The sequence below is a fragment of the Cydia strobilella genome, chromosome Z (assembly GCF_947568885.1).
Source record: "Cydia strobilella chromosome Z, ilCydStro3.1, whole genome shotgun sequence".
Taxonomy (NCBI): Eukaryota; Metazoa; Arthropoda; class Insecta; order Lepidoptera; family Tortricidae; genus Cydia; species Cydia strobilella.
In genome coordinates this window covers 49,463,731-49,482,535 of record NC_086068.1, presented here as the reverse complement: position 1 = coordinate 49,482,535, position 18,805 = coordinate 49,463,731, and the positions used below count along the sequence as shown (strand labels likewise).

At 40.4% G+C, this 18,805-nt stretch overlaps 3 protein-coding genes across 3 annotated transcripts in view; 2 read left to right on the top strand and 1 right to left on the bottom strand.

Annotated features, from left to right (window-relative positions):
• LOC134754621 (DNA-directed RNA polymerase I subunit RPA2) overlaps positions 1-7,035 on the top strand; it is a 28,811-nt gene extending 21,776 nt beyond the window's left edge. Inside the window, exons 17-20 of the mRNA XM_063690952.1 lie at positions 1,480-1,686; positions 2,054-2,257; positions 2,870-3,034; positions 6,784-7,035. Coding sequence (XP_063547022.1) covers positions 1,480-1,686; positions 2,054-2,257; positions 2,870-3,034; positions 6,784-6,999 — 792 coding nt within the window. The 3' untranslated portion in view covers positions 7,000-7,035. The remainder of the gene's footprint in view (positions 1-1,479; positions 1,687-2,053; positions 2,258-2,869; positions 3,035-6,783) is intronic.
• A 551-nt stretch (positions 7,036-7,586) lies between these two features.
• LOC134754623 (uncharacterized) lies at positions 7,587-18,039 on the top strand. Its single transcript, XM_063690955.1, has 7 exons — positions 7,587-8,733; positions 9,677-9,850; positions 10,071-10,280; positions 10,722-10,961; positions 15,939-16,142; positions 17,628-17,745; positions 17,863-18,039. Exons 1-7 carry the CDS (start codon positions 7,723-7,725, stop codon positions 17,970-17,972), a joined length of 2,067 nt encoding a protein of 688 aa, XP_063547025.1. The 5' UTR covers positions 7,587-7,722; the 3' UTR covers positions 17,973-18,039.
• LOC134754631 (neuronal acetylcholine receptor subunit alpha-5-like) lies at positions 10,992-12,439 on the bottom strand. Its single transcript, XM_063690967.1, has one exon. It carries the CDS (start codon positions 12,422-12,424, stop codon positions 11,075-11,077), a length of 1,350 nt encoding a protein of 449 aa, XP_063547037.1. The 5' UTR covers positions 12,425-12,439; the 3' UTR covers positions 10,992-11,074.
• Positions 18,040-18,805: the final 766 nt, after the last annotated feature.

Genomic DNA, 18,805 nt, shown 5'->3' with positions numbered 1-18,805 from the left:
AAAAATTCAGTCAGAAAATTACAATTTATAGCCTTTAACTTGCGTATGTCCGCAGTAGACGTGACCGTATGCTGTGTCTGAAACAAATACGGGTCTATTTCTACACTTCAAGCTATTTAATTAGTGTAGTCGATTTGTTTAGTATCGGTTAATTAATATTAGAATTTAATTGCTTTTCACGTTAAATTTATATGCGCATTTAAACCAGTAATTAAAATAGCACATTTTCAATTATTACGATTACATACATGCCTAACTAGAATAAATATCTGGGAGACCAAGCGTTGCTCGGAAAACATATAATAACTCAAAAATGCGCGTATTCTCAGAGATAAGACCTAGGTCGATTTTTCGCCCTCGAAAATCCCCCATATAGCAAATTTCATCGAAATCGTTACAGCCGTATTTGAGGTTCTCATTTTACGCGCGGGAGGCACAGGGGGTGCGGCGTGGCCGGGGTCGTTCCGACATCAAACATCATGTGAACAGCGCCGCCGACACGATTTTTTTCCGGACGGAGGGCTGACAAAACGCACGATAATTTATGTCACAAAATCGTTGTCGTTCGTGTGTGAACAGCTTCATATAAAATCCGACATCCGACATAGTGGGAACGAGCTCTTAAGATGATGTTGGGACTGTCCCGCACCCGGCGCACCAGGGATGCGGCGCGCCTGCGCAAGGTCGTCTGAAAACAATCAACGCGCGCCTCCGCAAACATTCCTGATGCGCTACAGAAGCGAGGCAGTCCCACAATCACCCGGAACGCGTTATTATATTGGACACGGAGAGCCCCATAGGCCCGCTGCGAATACTGAACCCAAAGGCTGCATGTATACAGGGCATATTGAACAACCCATATTTCCTATCGGAATCTTAGTAACCACTTAAGATTGAAATCGGTTGTTATTTTAATTTACTGGCTTCGATACGGCTTTTTTTTTTGACGCGTCCACTTTGCTATGTAGCAGGGATGTTGCGAATATTCGCATCCGCATCCGCAACCGCGGAACTTCCGCATTATTTTCATCATCCACATCCGCATCCGCATAAATTCGATGCGGAGCTTAATGCGGATGCGGATGTGGAACAGGTACAGGAACGTCTTAGCGGCGGCGTAAATGCTAGGTAATTTTGTCATTAGCCAATAGGAATCTCGTTTCGTTTTTGTGATTCGTCGATCGAGCACTTTAGCCTATGACGGACAGTGGCAAGAAGTGAAAAGTTTGTTTTATTTGGACTTTAGTATAGTAATGCGATTGTAGGGCATCTATATTCTTGTTAAAATACCGAGTTTCGTTTTTTTTTAAATAAAAATTACTAGTGTAATATTTGACGTTTTTTATGTGCCTTATCTCGACATCCGCTTCCGCGGATGTGAGCCTTTAAGAATCCGCATCTGCATCCGCTTCCGCGGATGTCAAAAAATCGGCATCCGCAACATCCCTGCTACGTAGTAACAAGTTATGTTATTTTCAGCGTAACCCGACGGTCGGTGACAAATTTGCGTCCCGCGCCGGCCAGAAAGGCATCTGCTCGCAGAAGTGGGTGGCGGAGGACCTGCCCTTCACCGAGTCGGGGCTCATCCCGGACATCCTATTCAACCCGCACGGCTTCCCCTCGCGTATGACCATCGCTATGATGATCGAGTGCATGGCGGGCAAGGCGGCGAGCGCGCACGGACATGTAACTATAATTTTTGCTAATCTCATCTCGGAGTATTAAGAATTTTTGCTTCCGTAAGAACTTTACAAAAGGCTTCTCCAATGACTTCAATGTTTTGCAATACGGACCCGGCCAGACCAATCTGGAATTGGGTGTTCTTGGTCACATACACATACCATCTATATTTTATATGTGTACTTGATTATAGACGTTCACCGTAGCCTATGGATGCCTGCAACTGCTTAGACAAGGAGCGAATCGCTTTGTTGACAGCTGAAGGGACCACTTTTGCCTTCACCACAAGTTTGAAGTTACGTTATATCCTGCCGCCCTTAAATGTAGTATCGTAACGCATCATATCAATTAACTAAGGCAAATAATAATTCAGGTACACGACGCGACCCCGTTCCGTTTTAATGAAAAGGACACAGCCATAGAATACTTCGGCAAGCTGCTGGAGGCGGCCGGCTACAACCACTACGGCACCGAGCGCATGTACAGCGGCGTCGACGGCCGCGAGATGCAGGCCGACATCTTCTTTGGCGTCATACACTACCAGCGGCTCAGGCACATGGTGTCCGACAAGTGGCAGGTGAGCCTAATAGAATTTGAACCTTATAGGTTAGACGGCGGTAAGATCGATATTTGAGCGGACTGGGCCTTCTGAGGGTTGGATAAAGCCGACATCTTCTTCGGCGTTATACACTACCAGTAGGCTTAGCACAGGAGTGGCGCGACAGTATTTCGCCCGCGAGGTACCCTGCCTGTCCCTCTCTTACTAATACTGTTAGAAATAGACGGGTAGTCTATTTCGCGAGCAAGATACTGTCGCGCCACTCCTGTGCTAGGCCTACATCGGCTGCGGCATATGCTTTCTGACAAGTTGCAGGTGAGGCTCGAAAGTCGGTTTGATTTGAAAACACGATAATATCGATATTTGATCGGCCTGGGACTTCTGAGCTGAGACAAGTAATTGTATTTACGACACATTTATCAGTTTTGCTACAAGTTACAAGTGGCATCGGATTTTATTGACGCATGTCTGTTATTACCTGCACCTTGATGTTTGGTAGTGAATAGTTAAATAATTGTCCAAAAAAACCCTACATAAACATAGTGTAGGATTTTTTTCCCACGCGCACGTCTAAGCACACGCAGCCGGTGTACAGAGGTGATTATATCATATTGATGGTTCCTTACGTAGGTCCGTACGACCGGCGCGGTGGACCGCCTGACGCGGCAGCCGGTGAAGGGTCGCCGGCGAGGTGGTGGTGTGCGTTTCGGAGAGATGGAGCGCGACGCGCTCATCTCACACGGGGCGGCCTTCCTGCTGCAAGACCGCCTGCTAGAGTGCTCCGACAAGAGCCAGGTCAGTATATGCCTATACATGAGCCCATTTTATTACATATTAAGTACAATTTCAGGTGTAAAACGGCAACGTTTCGAGCGGCTTAATCGGTTTTCTTATTCTTCCACTCTTAAATTGATTCAATGTGTTTGTGACCTACAATATTTGTATGGATAAAACGTATATTCCAGGGATTCTCAAATTATTTTGTACTGAGACTCTCTTTATATACTCTAACTTTTTTCCGACTCCCTCACCCCTGGATGAGCTAGTTGCTGACTATTATTAGTTGTTGGTAAATAAAGGTAACAAAATAAATTCGCGATAGACCCGATTGTAAATGTGATTTAATATGTGTTCAAAACGCGAAAATTTTAATTGTTATAGTTGCTGACTGTCCATTAAGAGGAGACGTAAAGTTAGGAAATTAGAAGGAAACAAAAGATAAGGCGAGCCGAACAAAACTTGTGACAAGATAGGGCTGTCACGCGCGTTTTTACCTTTTATCTCAATTGCTCTTAAAATATACTTCTGTATTAAATGTTGCTCGTCAGGTCCCTCGGCTATATCACTAGCTAAATATTTTATTCTAAAATTATGCTGCTATGGTATGCAGGGCGGGTAACGACACTAACGACATACAACTGAAAATAAAAACATTACACATGTTTTACGTGTTTATTTCTATCGAGCCAACTTTAAAGGTTTAAAGGTTTCGGTTCGAATTTGCCCTTGCAAATATAGTCTTGTTTTCGTATGATTTTTTCATGACATTTGCTCTTGATTAAAACGTGTACAAATCCAATATAAAAATTACACATGTGTTAGCGTTAGCCCCCTCTGGAGATACACGCGCGTAGCTTTAAATATAGAGCGTCATTTCAGGATCATCATCATCATCATCATCCATTCGTTAATATTGATTCCATATATCCAACATCTTGAATCCTCGATGCTTGCTTAACCCATCAATGTGGAATGCTAATACCAGACACGAACCCTGAGTTTAGTATAATTTGCGTCACCTATTTACTTTGTACATGGGTGACGCGTTCGTCGGCTCTATAGATTCTAGCCGTGATGGGAGTCACAAATAAATTACAATATGTAAAGGGAGTCAATCTAAAAAAAGATAAACTTTTGTCACAATCACAATGTATAGAGCGCGAACTTCATTGTTTAGAAGTAAACTCGTACATAAATATTTTTTGACACTAAATATTTAACACTAGTTATTTATTCAGTTCGATATGACACGATTCGTGCTGGTAATAAATAATATATTTATTTGATTAACATCAATTTGTTCCTTCTAATGTTGATTTAACCCTTAAATAAAGCATAGTGATGTATGTATGTATGTACACAACAAAAACATATAATTTTATGCATAATTAGATAAAATCTATTTGGTGCTGTATAATTATTTTGATCGTAAATGAATACACTTTCCGTTGTTTTATTCAAATTTGCGCAGTATTTAAGGTTAAAAATAAATACATTTCTTTTAAGACGAAATGGCGGAAAATTGGGAAAATTTGGAAAAGTTGATGATTTTTAGTATTTATAATCTGTATCTTTAGCATTTAGGTAGTTAAATAAATGTAAACAATGTGTTTTTAGCTTTTCTAGTACTTGAAACATTTCCCTCTATTGATTAATCAAATCATTTTGATTTATTCTTATTAATAAAATAGCACGATTGTTACGTTGAGTAAGTAATATATCGTTAAATTCTGTAAGTTTTGGCACATCGAATTAAATTAATTGACCTGAAGAATTTTCTTGCCCAATGAAATACCTAATTGTTGTTTATTTACATTCTTTTAAATACCTCAAGATACAGACTATACCTATAATTTAGGAGGTTTTTTCGAGGTTTGCAATTATTTATATTTAAAATCTTTATCATAGGTATATTACAAATCGTATAAATTTCTAATGGTAGTAAGATTTTTTATATCTTTTACCTATAATTGTATAAAATTAACATAAATTATGATTTTCCCTATGTAAATTCTAACACTGGTTTAGCAGTCAAAATTGATGTTTTAATCTTTTTTTATTATTTTTCCCAGAATCAGTAAACGATTATGTAAGACATATATTAATTTCAGGCAAAAAGAAAAATCATGCATTGAAGGGTTCGATTCGGTGTTGCTGAAAATATATTTATTTTTAATGAGAAACGTGTGATCGAAAACTAGCGTCTAGCGTAGGCGACACGTTCTCTTTTTATTGTTAACTCAAGTCTGAGCGCCGTAAACCGATAAATCAATATTTATTATAAGTATTATTAACCAGATTTAATATATAATATTGTTAGCTAGGTTATATAATATAATATAATATATAGCGTTGGCCTTGTTTCGGCTTAGGATGGTATTCCATCTGTCCAATATCTTGTTCCAAGTTCCAATGTGTATTTGCGTCTCACATTTTGCTTAATGAGAGAGTGAGACGCAATGCACATTGGACAAAGAAATTGTACAGGTGGGTAACCACCCTTACACATGAACAATCAATAACTTGTTTTACAGAGTATAAGTCGTATACGTACTACATCTCATATTTAATGGTCTTCACAACCAGTAACCAGAATTTTTAACCGACAAACTAAAAGGAGGTTATCAAATCGACTTTATTTTTTCAGAACTCCGACATTTGTCAACCGAGGAAGTAAGGGAACTCTTCAAAAGCTTTAGACATGCATATAACTAGTTATGTCGACATGGACACATTACCGACACGATAACATTATCGACAAACCAAGCATTTGCATTCAAAACAGTGCAATTTGATAACTGTAACTGCTGATGGAGACCAGGACCAGGACGGAACTCTTCAAAGACGCGTATTTTACATTTGGCCATTTATCATCTTTGTTAGTTCATAAGTAATTACAGATCCAGACATTGAAACGTACCCGAGCGCGTTCTTATGTATGGTACTACCCCTTTCGGCTATTTAGGGTTGTCAAAACTCAGGTTGTGCCAGCTGTCCTAATATTAGCTCGGAGCAATGCTGAGCCGAACGGAGCCATAAGTAGACAACTTTTTTTTATTAGGGTTCCAGTACCCAAAGGGTAAACACGGACTTCTGTTGCTGCTATAACAAAAAATACTAAAAACAGAATACAATAAATATGTAAGTCCCATACAACAAACGTGATTTTTTTGCCGTTTTTTGCGTAATGGTACGAAACCCTCCGTGCGCGAGTCCGACTCGCACTTGGCCGGTTTTTACAATGATAAAAAGTAGCTACTCCATTCGACTACCCATAAAGAGTACGTAAATAGATGATTTGGCCTTTGACATTAGTCTATAAGAACCAAATATGAGCGAGGTAGTGAAAGGGTTCAAGTGGTTTTCCATTAGTGCGCGCGATTCTATTGGCTCCTCTGTACTATCGGCGATGATAGACGATGACTGGCGGGCGCGGGCACGATAGTGTAGCTGTAGAGGGCAGAGGGCATACCCGCCAATCATCGTCTATCATCGCCAATGATCGCCTGCGATCCGTGTGTTGTCGGTTTTTTGGGCACGCATCAAAGGAATCGCCGGGTGGTTGCGTTGTACAGGCGATCATGTAGATGCTTGCACGATGATCTTGCCGATGATGGACGTAATACTATCAACGATCATCGCCGATAGTGTAGAGGAGGCGTATGGTTTTCTTTTGTCCTCACGTACCGCTCTGCTGCGTTGCTCATTTCTAGTGTGAACTTGAAAGATGACCACGGTACTGACACAATGCTTGTTCCTATCAGGCGATAATGTGCGTGAAATGCGGGTCGCTGCTGGGGCCGATCGTGGGCGGCGCGCTGGGCGCCAAGGAAACGTGCCGGCTCTGCGGCGAAGGCCACCTCGTCGCGCTCGACATACCCTACATATTCAAGTTCTTCGCCACGCAGCTCGCCTCCGTCAACATCAACGTCAAGATTAACTGCGATATAAACCTTGCTGTAAGGAGAGAGAAAATTTAGATGTACCTAACCCAGTTTAAATTAAATAAAACTATTGTTATATTTTCTTTGTTTTGACTTTATAGGGACTAACACCACTTTTTGCGATGGATGGTATTTCACCTATCCAGTTTCTTTGTCCAAGGTGTATTGTGTCTCACATTTTTCTTAATGAGAGTGAGACGCAATGACATTGGACAAAAAAATTGGATAAGTGGTATACCACCCTAAGATACAATATAGGTAAAAAAGTTAGCTGAAGCCTCTCTTGCATGTATGTAGTTGTGTACAGTGATTAGGAAAGAAAAATTAAACGAATAAAAACGATTATCGTTCCAAAAACTTGTTATTTAACTGTACAGCGAATAAAATAATTGAAATAAGTTAAAGTGACGTCACAAAGTTTGTGACTCCCCCCTCCCACTTGTCACATTTTCTTGACCCCTCCTCCACCCTAAACGTGTGATGTAATTAATGGATGACCCCTTACTGATTACTCACTCAAGCAAAAGGGGCTTTAGCTAAGTTTTTTACCTTATACCTATGTCATATTTATTTTATTTTGGGTATGCTATTATTGTGTAGGTACCCAAATTAAGTGTTAATAATCAGAATGCTCTGAAAAATTACTGGGCACTGAGGATCATGCCATCGTACCGTATGACGCATTCCTTTATTAAGCATATCAAAACGAAAGATTACTTTAGCCAATTTCTCGGCAAAACGAATGCAGTCAGATAAGCCATGCGGACGGCCGCGGTGGCGTTCAGTACGCTGGCCGTGATACCACGCGTTACAAGTCTATATTCATACTTGTATCCCTGCAGTCCGCGCAGGCATGGTGCGCGGATCCGTATGTTCTTAATTGTTGCCTACGTTATATCAAGTTTAATTGTCGTGAAAGGCCAACGACTACTCACTGCAAACCCTTTTGCACGGTCTATAACTCCCTCCAAAATGCACCGGTACCCACAATCTGAATGGAAACATTGTTATGTGTATAGTGCGTGTCCTAAGTGTTGCATAAATTGGTACTATCCAAGGTTTGGAACGGGCTCAACCCCTTTAAAAATCATACCTGTATGGGATTCGACCTTGGCCGTGCCAATGAATCGCAAAGGGCAAGTATGGCCGCTTAGCAATTACCCCATGCTGGGAGTAAATAAAATTAATTTGCCTGTACATTCAGAGCGAATGGACCATTATAGGCTTTTATCACTAATTACATCTACAGTCTCCATCCGTCCACACAGTGCACATTTACCGATTAACAATTTATCTCAAACTACAACTGTGACGTTAAACAGCTTAAATAAAACAAGGGACTCTATGATCACTTACCAGAAGAATTCAGCTAAATTTAAAATGAGTTCTGACAAGCCGAGATCTTCTCACAATAATACTTTTAATGGAAGAAGAATAAATGATGAAAATCGTAAAGGGGTCACAAACACAAAACCAATATTGCTTGGAGTCACAAACACAAAGTCAATGTTACTGCAAAATAAGACTGATCGTGATCATATGCAAAATGCTGAGAATGCATCCACCGCTGTCCCGCCCTTGGATGTGGCAACTACACAATCGATGCTAAGTTTAATGCAATATCACTATGGAACAACCTCAACAACTTTCTTTAACACGTCTTCCCACAGCAGTAATAAATCTGGCCAAAAAAATAGTCCAACAAAAAGAGACATTCTTTTTAGAATATTTAGGAAAACACTAGATCGAGTTGAACGTAAGTTTCTATTGGTAAGTAATGAACTAAGTCTTTACCTTTTCTGTACTTCTTGATCCTATCTGGTCACGTTTCAATGAGGGCTACCGTTTTTGTGATCACCAGTTAGCGCCACTGTAGATGTAGGTGTAGGTAGGTTCTAAAGTTTTAATATAAACAAAGGTATTTTAACGTCTAAATGTGCCATTTTTTAACCTGTTTATTTTTGCATATATTTTAGTTGGCACTTTTTTTAAACCACTAACATTTATTAAGCTGTATCTATTGTTCACCATGATTAATCAAAGATGGACAAAGATTTACCACAATTATGAATAAGGAGTGAAAATTCCCGATAAAAAACCTCCATCTACACTAGCGCCCCTAGCGGCGAAATTAAACGCGGTAACCCTCATTACCTAGTCCTGTTCTGCCTTCTGCTAGTACATAATATGTAATGTAAAAAATACGTATAAGTACCTACATTAAAATTATGCATCAGCCGCAATAGTGTCCATGCAATGCATACTTGCATGCTTGCTTGGTTAGATTCGAAATTTAATTGTTTCATTTCAGAACAAGTAGTAAAATATTTATGTAGGTAGTATGTACCTAAGTCATACCGTAACTCATGCATAATATGCTATGCATTAAAAATATCCGTGAAATTGTACCGAACATATTCTTCTAACACCAAGGCTGCAGCTTGGTTGCAAATAACTACCTACCTAGGGTCAGGTAGCGTAAATATAAGACACGGGTAAAACTATGACAAAGTTTTTAACATTCAACAACTTATTTTATTTCACTCCTATTTCATTTAAAAAGAAGCCTTGTATGTAAACTTTTTTTTAAATGGAATAGGAAGGAAATAGAATAAGTTTTTGAGTGTTAAAAACTTTGTTTTATTTTAACTCGTGTCTTATATAATTACCCCACCTGACCGTATATAAATATTTATATAACTGTTGTTTGCAGTCGGCGTTCAATAAGTTGACCGCTGTCAGTCCAGATAATCGGAAAGAAAATGGAATTAGCTTTTTACAATCGGGGCTCTTCCTATACCATCTGCTAATGTCGCTGTCTATTACAATGGATCAAAACGTAATTCGAGAAATAGAAGAATATATTGGTTTAAATATGTCGGAAGCAGTAAGTAACATGAGAATCTAATTATTTCTACTTTCTATGCTTATCAACTAGGTGTAATCAATGTATATACAATTAACAATATCTGGTGCTAATGGAATTAACTAAATTAAGAACGTATGAGTGGTTAAGTCATTCGTCCCTTCAACCTTCAATGGCCCAGGTTTAGTGATCTGTACCCAACTGGGTTTGATATTTATCAATAAGTTGTATTTGTTCGTAGGATAAAATCGAAATATTAGAACGAACAGTATCGTGGCTTCCAAAATCCAGCGCAGAGCTGAAATTCAGGTGGTCGTCGCGGCTGGTGCTGCAGCGCGCGGCGGCCGGGGACGCGTTCCACAGCGCCGCCGCGCGCGCTCTGCCGCTGCGGCTGAGCTGGCTCGACGGCAACGAGACCTCGGCACAACTTACCGAAACCCTTAACAGTATGGTAACGTAACTTCTAACCGTAATAACGAACAGCTATTGTTTGACATAATTGCTTTGCAAAATCACAATCGCCGCAACGCATTTATTGTTATTTACTCCTAGAAATTACAGTAGTCACCTATACCTACTCCCTACGTAAATCTTACTTTGTAGAGCAGGTGGCGTGGTTTGGGTTTACCTATTGAAAAGACAGAGATATTTAGAGAAGGATATAGAATAACTTTTATCCCCGAAATCATCCCTTCATCCCAAAATGGGGTGCAGATGTATAGTGTGGACCAATTTGGGGGTGAAAAAAGGATGGTTTAAAAAGCAGATTTGTTTAAGAATTAAGGTATCCAAATTACTAATTCCACGCAGACGAAGTCGCGGGCAAAAGCTAGTAGGTAATATATCTTTGATTTGACATTGATTGGTTACATTGGTTGGTGTACTGTTGAAGGTGTTGTCGGAGTCCGGAGGCAGCATGCACGACACGTTCTCGGAGGAGGAGGTGGAGGCGGGCGTGTGCGCCGCGGCGCTGGGCACGGTGTATCTACGCGGCACGTGGCGCGCGGCGCCCACGCTGCTCAACAACACGCTGCCCTTCCGCGACTCACCCGCCGCGCCCAAGCGCTCTTCGCGCTACTTTCGCCTCAACGACCTCATGGCTTACTCCTACTTGCACGAATGGGACACAGAGGTCAATAATCAATTGTTTTATTTCGTTACCCACACAATATTATTATTACACATGCATGCTATATTGAAAGCGACCTATAGAGGTACATACAATAGTGATACACAGAAGAAAATTTAATAAGGGTCCCTCGGAATGTAAACGCCTATTAACACTGCGTAAGTTATCGCCGAAACAATGAACACGGCGCTGTTCATAATATTCGACAGCTGCAGCCAGGTTGATACTTGCTTTGGTTCCTCGACCACACTGGTTCCGGCGTCGTCTTCTGAGAGCGTAACCTTCTCGTCCGGGGCGCGATCAGGGTCGAACTCGGTGAAGACGGCGTATTTGACGGGGCCCGCGGCCACGAAGCGCGTCAGCCGCAGCAGCCACGCCGGCGGCGGCGTCGCGCGCGTCCGCAGCGACATCAGCCCCAGCGTTAGCAACACCGCGAACAGCGATACGACCATCGAGTCTCGTATGAACAATAGAATAATGGGCGTGTCCGCGCTCTCCTTCGGTATGTCGTAGCCGATTTCCGTTAAAAATATAAAGTGACAGAAAAGACTGAAACACGCCACTATTAACCTCGTATTATCCTTGATATCTAACATTAACGATATCAACGTCAACATGACGATGGCTATAGAAGGGACGACAACGATGGCTGCGGGGCCCGCCGCTTCGCGCTGCATGACGAACGTGTATTTTAACATCGGATAAGTATCATTCGGGCAACAGGAATATTTACCGGGAAATCTTTTTTTAGCCACGTGCAAAAGTCTCCAGCCGGGTCCATCCTGGTATTCGTCAGTATTGACAGCTTGGGCGGCGTCAAATGTAAAGTTGATCTGCTCCCCTGTGTGCATCCAGGATCCAAAATATAAAGTGCAGTTTTGCGCATCGTAGGGCCAGCGACGCAAGGTCGTGCGGCAGATGCCAGAGTGCGCCATGTGAGGCACGCACGTCACCGAGCCGTTGTTGCGCACTTTGCAGGTCGTGTAGAATGAGTCTGACTGGTACCTGCTGGCGTCTGCATTGAACAATGCCAGTCGCGGGGTCCATATTTCGTGACTCTCTAGTAATGTCATGTTTATACCTCCATAGTCACTAGGTTTCCATTTCAAGAATTCGTCTTTCCACGTCATCGTCACCCAGCTGTGAACTGTGAAGGTTTCTTCTAGGTAATCAAAGCTAATGTACTTAAGTAGGAAGCCGACCTCTACGTTGACCGTGTCCTGATGGTGGAGAACGGGGCGGTAGTCACTGTTGTACGCGCATTTGAGGTCTTTCCGGAGGCGCGCGTCTTCGGTGACCTGATCGTTCTTGTTGGGGCAGTAGTCCGTGTCCGCGCGCGCGAGGAGAACGCACGTCCATAGCGCCAGTGCGCGCACGGGGTAAGCTCGAGGGAACATTCTGGGCCGCATTCGATTCGACGACTGGCCGCCCACAGGCACAGACTCGGCCTGCCATTGCTGAAACATGATAGGGTGCTACGCCCCCTCGATAAGCGTGTAATGGTGAGCTTTTTTTACGACGCGATAATAAATAAGGTACGGTATTATTCTGGCCTAATTGTTTATGTATGATATGGGTGCCCTGATTTGTTTTTTTTGTGAATTTTAATAGTGACGAGTACATAGTTACTTATTGTTCTAATCTACTTTCACCTGTAGGTATACTACTCTTAGTTAACCGTAGATTTCATTTACTTACTGATAATGGCTAAGTAACGTTTATTTTTCACACTAATGTATTTTTAACCGACTTCATAAAAGGAGGTTATCAATTCGACCGTATTTTTTAACCGACTTCAAGATTTCAAAGGAGGAGGTTCTCAATTTGGTTGTATGTTTTTTTTTTTTAATGTTTGTTACTCCATAACTCCGTCATTTCTGGACCGATTTTGAAAATTCTTTTTTTGATTGTAAGTATATACATACAGATTGGTCCCGTTTTTGTCAAAAAGCAGTTCTGATGATGGGATCCATGAGGAATCGAGGGAACTCCTCAAATGTTAAAGGCATACATATAGTGATTTTAGTATTTTCATCAACAAATCAAGCACTTACATTTAAAAAAGTGACATTTGATGAAGTGGAACTGCTGATGATGATCAGAACGGAACTCTTCAATGACGCATAGTTCACGTTTGGCGATTTGTCCTCTTCGTTATGTTTGTTAAGCAAGTTAGGTTTTCAAGAAACATTTTTGTCAAGCTCGAGTTCTGATAATAGGATCCATGAGGAATCGAGGGAACTCCTCAAATATGAAAGGCATACATATAGTGATTTTTGTATTTTTATAAACAAATCCAGCACTTCCATTTTAAAAAGTGACATTTGATGAAGTGGAACTGCTGATGATGATCAGAACGGAACTCTTCAATGACGCATAGTTCACGTTTGGCGATTTGTCCTCTTCGTTATGTTTGTTAAGCAAGTTAGGTTTTCAAGAAACATTTTTGTCAAGCTCGAGTTCTGATGATGGGATCCATGAGGAATCGAAGGAACTCCTCAAATGTGAAAGGCATACATATAGCGGTTTTTGTATTTATATCAACAAATCCAGCATTTCCATTTTAAAAAGTGACATTTGATGAAGTGGAACTGCTGATGATGATCAGAATGGAACTCTTTAATGACGCATAGTTTACGTTTGGCGATTTGTCCACTTCTTTATGTTTGTTAAGCAACTTAAGTTTTTAAGACATATTTTTGTCAAGCTCGAGTTCTGATGATGAGACCCACGAGGAACCGAGGGAACTCCTCAAATGTGAAAGGCATACATATAGTGATTTTTGTATTTTCATCAACAAATCCAGCATTTACATTTAAAAAAGTGACATTTGATGAAGTGGAACTGCTGATGATGATCAGAATGGAACTATTCAATGACACATAGTTCACGTTTGGCGATTTGTTCTCTTCCTTATGGACCGAAACCCAAACTTGGACCCGGACTCGGACCCGGACCCGGGTCTGAACATGGACCCCAACTCGGACCCGGACCCGGACCGAACTCTGACCCAAACCTGGACCCGGACAGCTGAACACGGACCCGGACTCGGATCCGGACCCAGACCCGGACCCGGAAATGCTACTAGAAAAGTGGGTTTGGTGGGTGGGTGTGTTTTGAACTGCGATTCTCACAGAAGAGAACTGCTATCAGAAAAGTAGGTTAGGTTAGAGCTGTGACCCTTACAGAAACGAAATGCTACCAGAAAAGTAGGTTAGGTTAGAACTGCGACCCTTACAAAAACGAAATGCTACTAGAAAAGTGGGTCGGTTTACCTCCTTTTCTACATAATTAGGCAAAAGATGTTGTCTTTTTCATTTCATTGTCTGGAATCTAAGAATGCTTTCAGCGGCATCCCCCATTGAAGTCGGTTTTTTTTTCTTAAAAATTATTATATTTTGTATGTACTCAGAACTCCGTCATTTCTGAACCGATTTGGAAAATATTTTTTTGTTTGAATGATAGTCCCAAGTTGGTCCCGTTTTTGTCAAAACCCAGTCCTGTAGATGGGATCCGTGAGAAATCTAGAGAACTCGTCCTCAAATCTTATAGGCATATATATAGCGATTTTAGTATTATCATCAATAAACCAAGCATTTTCATCCTAAACAGTTAAGATGAAGTGGATCTGCTGATGATGACCAGAAAGGGGGTGATTAACACAGTATACCTATTTCACTTTTGGCGATTTGTCCTCTTCGTTTTGTTTGTTAAGTAAGTAAGTTCTGAAGGAAGATTTGTATTAAGATCTAGTTCTGATGGTGGGTTCTTCTAAAATATTGTTAGATTCAAATCCAGATCTTGAAACTTGATACGTACCCGAAGCGCAAAAATGTTTAGTGACATAGCAGTTTGGCCAGACATGAACGATTCTTACAGAATGATGCATCACTTATAAGAAAAACTTAAAATATAAAAAATTTTGTCTGTAAAAAAAGTTACCAAAAAGGACAAAATAAAATATTAATCCGTTTTATATGCGTTAAGCCAAATTCTAAAAGCATCAACAGCCCGTCAAATCGAATGCCAACCCTGGTGTAGTTTGATAAGAAAGAAAGAACCATAATATAACCAGTATTGTAACTATTTGGCTTGGCGCCGACTTCAAACGTTTCAGTTGCTAGAGCATATAAAACGGGATAATATTTTATTTAAATCATTTTACGGTTTAGACTCACTTGTAATAATAATGTTAGTATTAATGTTAGTGTTAGTATTAATGGTGTGTGTGTTAGTGTTAGCTTGTTTAATGTTAGTATGTCTCACAACAGTTTAAATTCGAATATTTTATTTTATCCTTTTTGAAGTCGGTCTACCTTTTTTCTAGGATTCCGTACCCAAAGGGCAAAAACGGGACCCTCTTATTAGGTACTAAGACTCCACTGTCCGTCTGTCACCAGGCTGTATCTCATGAACCATGATAGTTAGACAGTTGAAAATTTCACAGATGATGTATTTGCTGTTAACAACAAATACTAAAAATTAAATTTGTACGGAAAAAAATTGTGGGCGAGTCACTCGCACTTGTCCGGTTTTTTAAATGTTTACACGTGTTGTGTTGTGTTATAGAAACGAAAATAAAGTGTTAGTTTTTAATATGGGCCTTAATAGGTACGCTAGCTTAAATTTGTATGCATATCAAACACCTACCTATAAACGCTGTAACTATAACTAAGCAATAAGTACCTAGTTTTGCAGGTATTACCTAATTCTTACACGACGGTACCTAGTGGTCTAATTGGTTGTATTCCCATTTGTTCCCGCCGGGCACAGATGGAAATAGGCGCTTCATATAAATAATTCCCATTTGTCTCCGCCTCATTTGTCACGTGGGGCGGGGACAAATGGGAATTATTATATTAATTATTGTAAATAATGCAAGATTCAGCAAGATGTTTTTCTGCTTCATACGTTCCTTAGGGATGATTATTTATTGTAATAATTGGAAATGACAAGGGGATATATGTGTTCATATTCCAGGCCATAGAGATACCGTACGCTACGCCTGGCCTCACGCTACTGATCCTGGTGCCCAAAGAGCCGTCGCTGCGGCCGCTGGTGGAGCGCGCGGCCGCCGTGGGGCTGGATGACGTGGTCGCCGTTATGCACACGATGAGGGTAGCCGTCACGCTACCGCTCTACACGTTGCGCATGACTTTGCTGCTGCCTAATAAACTACAAGATGTAAGTTCCTTTTACAAGTCAACACAACGTTGTTCGTGTTCTCTTTGCTTTATCATCACACACCGAGATTTCCTTAGTACACATAGTACATATTACGATACAAGTGCGAAAAATAGAAAATCGCAACGTGTGGCAATAAATTAAAACACGACTGAAGGGAGTGTTTTAAATCGACACGAGCTGTGAATTACCTATTCGCACATGTATGTGCAAGTTATACAAAAAAAAATTTTCTATTACATTTATAAATTATTCTATTCTATTATGTACATACGACATAGTTTTACATAATATGCTAATTATCGCACTAGTGCGGGAAGAAGCACATTACGTGTACTGTGTAATTATATTTTGTGCACTGCCACAGCCCAAGAGGGGATTTTTGCAGTTACTCGAGCGTGTCAGATTAAGATATGAGTGATGTCTTGCTACCCGTGGAGTCTACCCTAACCACTTTTAGCCGTCTATGTTGGTCCGTTGGTTGGTGGGCAGTTAAAACAATCGTTAAGTACGAGTAGATTGTGGATTTGATTAGTTTGGTACACGTTGAGGCTAAAATTGTGCTATAAACTTAATCTACAAAAATCCCCTCTTGGGCTCGCTTACTGTAATCGGTACCTAATAACTAGTGACCCTGCCTATGAAGCAGGGGGTCCTGAGTTTATATCCCGGGAAGGGATTTTGTTTGAGTGTTTATCATGAATATTTGTTCCTGAGTTATGAATATTTTCTATATAAGTATAAGTAGCTAGGTATGTACCTACAGTCGAGTTCACAAACATATTTACAGGCCAAATCCCAAAATTTAATTTTTCTACTCATCGACTGTAATAATTGAATTAAGATTTAGTATACAAAACTGTAATTGGGTACTTTTAATATATGCGTTGAGTTGGGAGCCCTTTCAAATCAACTATATAATATTAATTACGAAACGGTTGTCAAGAATAATGAAATTGACCAATCACAGCTCGCCAAAATCGAGAAAAAAACTGTCTAAAAATTGAATTTAGTCTTACACGCCTCTAAGACATTGACAATAAGGTCGTGTATTTAAAGATGTTTGTGAACTCGACCGTACATGTATCTACTTATCTATTACATTTAATTATAGTTGTCTTACAGGTATAGTATGGGTACCCACAATACAAGCCTTATTGAACTTACTGTGGGACTAGGTCGATAATGTAAGATTATCCCATATTTATTTGTGTTTACTTGCGTACAGTAAGCTTCGTAACGCAAGCATCGCTTCATTAAGAGCCACCTGTTTTTCTCCCACTCTTCTTTAACCCCTTAGGTACCTACATACTATAGTTTAATATGTGTCTGCCTGTGGCATCGTAGCTCCCAAACGGATGAATTGATTTGAGTGCGGCTTTGGGTAAACGATTTGTGATACATCTGCGATGGTTTTTAGATAGGTTTCAACTCACTGGATGGCGAATAGATTGGTACTAAATGGAAGATCTATACAATTTCCAGATGGGCATGCAAAGTTTGCTAACGAATGGCACTAACTGCCAGCCTGTGAGGCTGTCCCACGGCGTGCAGCGGCTCATGTTCTGGGCAGAGGCTGGCCGAAACGCGTTCAAAGACGATGGTAATGTAATATGTTGTCCCCTTTTCCTATTTGTGATCAACTTGGCGAGTCTGCTTGATCGAACAGCACTGAAATATATATAGAATTTGTTCATGTGTTATTATTATGGTTTTTCAGGTATAGAATGGGACCCGCGTCCAGAATTGGAAATTGTCGTAGACCGTCCATATCTGTTCTTCGTTCGTTGGGATAACATAACCATTATGAATGGAGTATTCGTACTGTGACTAGTATTGGTCGCAGTTGCGTGGCTTATGAGGATCAATGAGATCAGGCCGCCGGTGATGTTTGTGCTGAGTAACCATGCACGTGAAAAATAATCAAAAGGAGTCGGGAATGTCGTATGCCGTGCTATCCTACACGATACGTATTTTCGGGAAATCATCATACCTGCTGCACGGCGCAGCGTACCTACGGCAAAAACAGAAATATGGCATGCAGTGATTTACCATTGGGAGTAAATAAAATAATTTGATTTGTTTCCTAGTTGACGTGATGGGTATTGTAAAGTAAGGTCAAAAAAACCACCATATGTGACATTGAAAAATTAGTTTTAACTCGGAATTTGTAGCGTCAGAACACGGATATTGAATGAGTTTACGAATGTCACTTGTGATTATTAATTATGCCTGGTGGGGCAGTACGAGTATAACCCTTGAATAATAGGTATTAAGTACTCTCGTTCCTCTATGTAAAAACAGCAATACCTCTATTTATATCATATTTATTATTTAATTATAGGTTAAGTAGTTTAGGTAATTTGTTTTATTTTATTAATCCTACTGTGATGGTCGTCAAAATACAATTGAATTAAAAACGATTACTTATTCATTTCCAGGAATAAAACCAGTGAAAATGTTCTTTACACTGCCTGCTTATAATAGTATTTTATACAATCGTGATATAATAGAGAGCTTTTCAGTCGAGTACCGTGTTTAAGCTGAGTTGCTTAAGTTAAGGTACGAGATTGAAAAGCTTGATTATATCACTATTGTATACAATACTTTTTCTACGAGACAAAAATAATACTTTCAACTTGTAGAATCATATAGGTAAACTA